The following is a 1716-nucleotide window of genomic DNA, read 5'->3' on the forward strand; positions in this document are numbered from 1 at the left end:
GGATGGATTGCCATGTGAAGACCCTGTTGCAGAATCCACCCCCTGCTCACTGATAGGGGGCATAAATAAATAAACTTTGAAAAGTTGTATGAAAGATAGAAAGATACCATCCCCAAATTCTGCAAATTGTTTAGCATATTGGGATGATGACCAGGTAGTCTAATTATGACTGGAAGCTTTCCCTTTCATATATTCTCTGGTCTTGATGGGAATTTAATTTATGATGAAAAACTTCATCTTTGTGACTATCCTACCCATAGCAGCTTTGACTTCTTTATTTCTCAAGCTGTAGATGAGAGGATTCAACATGGGGATCACTGCTGTGTAGAACACGGACACCACTTTATTGAGGTCCAGAGAAAAAATTGCCCCTGGCCGCACATAGATAAAGAAGAGAGTCCCATACAAGATGGAGACAGCCGTGAGGTGCGACGAGCAGGTAGAAAAGGCTTTACGCCGCCCGTCAGCGGAGCGGATCCTCAGGATGGCAGTTAGGATGTAAAAATAAGAGATGACGATGGTCAGGCTGCTCACAACGAGTACAGCTCCAGCCACAATGAAAACTAGCAACTTATTGATCCGGGTGTCAGCACACACGAGAGAAAGAAGGGGAGACATGTCACAGAAGAAATGATTGATAATGTTGGAGCGACAAAAGGGAAGTCGAAAAGCAGCCGTTGTGTGAGTCATGGTGTTTAGGAAACCAACCGCGTATGGTGCAGCCACCAGCTGTATGCAGAGCCTCTGGGACATGGCGACTGAATACAACAGTGGGTTACAGATGGCCACGTAGCGGTCGTAGGCCATGGACGCCAGGAGAAGGCACTCAATGGCCACAAAGAAACCAAAGAACCACTGCTGCAGGGCACATCCCAGGAAAGAAATGGCTTTCCTTTCAGCAAAAAAGTCACTGAGCATCTTGGGACCCACCACCGATGAAAAGCAGACATCCACAAAAGACAGGTGGCTGAGAAAATAGTACATGGGTGTGTGAAGGCGGGAGTCCAGCTGGATGAGAATAATCATGCCCACGTTCCCTGTCATGGTAATGAGGTAAAAAAGCAGGAAGAGTAAGAAAAGGAAGACCTGCAGCCGAGGATCATACTTTAAGCCTACGAAAATGAATTCTGTGATCCTTGTGTAGTTTCCATCAGCCATTGGTTGATTTTCATCTCTAGAATGAGAAAAAATAGAGAATTCACCAGATATTTAATTTTAAACTTCTTAAAATCATAGCATAATGCGCAGGAAAATAAATTACAGGTTGAAATTGCTTATGAATTTTGATTTTTGTCAAATACCTAAATTTTAACAAGTAAAATATATCACACTTTTTAAGAGTAAAATAGCTAAGTGTCTCAAAGAGAAGATTGTGGCTTGATTAAGAAATAGTTGGGTCAGCAGGTGGCATGGTGGTTAAGGGCGCTGGGCTCCCACATGGCCGACCATGGTTTGAGTCCCAGACCTGGTGTCTTGCTTTCTCACTTTTTCATTTTCTCTCTCTTTCTCTATCCCTCTCTGGTCAAATTAAAATAAATATGTAATAAATAAATAAAGTTAAATAAAATAATTCTTTAAAAGAATAGAAAAAGAAATGGTTCAACATTTAAAAAAAACAATTATTCACTGTCTTTATAGATCAAAGGGAAAATATTATTGCATATTTAGTTTTTAGAGCTGCATGTTAGCAAATTCTATCTATCTCAAACATTTTTA

The 1716-nt window shown here is 41.0% G+C and overlaps 1 protein-coding gene across 1 annotated transcript; it reads right to left on the reverse strand.

Moving 5' to 3' along the window:
* Nucleotides 1-213: 213 nt before the first annotated feature.
* LOC102468396 (olfactory receptor 1009) lies at nucleotides 214-1158 on the reverse strand. The gene has a single exon (XM_006160848.1). The coding sequence runs from the start codon at nucleotides 1156-1158 to the stop codon at nucleotides 214-216; it is 945 nt and encodes a 314-aa protein (XP_006160910.1).
* Nucleotides 1159-1716: the final 558 nt, after the last annotated feature.

Source organism: Tupaia chinensis, unplaced genomic scaffold (genome assembly GCF_000334495.1).
Source record: "Tupaia chinensis unplaced genomic scaffold, TupChi_1.0 Scaffold000709_1, whole genome shotgun sequence".
Classification (NCBI taxonomy): domain Eukaryota; kingdom Metazoa; phylum Chordata; class Mammalia; order Scandentia; family Tupaiidae; genus Tupaia; species Tupaia belangeri.

Excerpts from the sequence above, each read along its gene's own strand:
- LOC102468396 (XM_006160848.1), bottom strand. The coding sequence starts at position 1,158 with ATGGCTGATGGAAACTACACAAGGATCACAGAATTCATTTTCGTAGGC.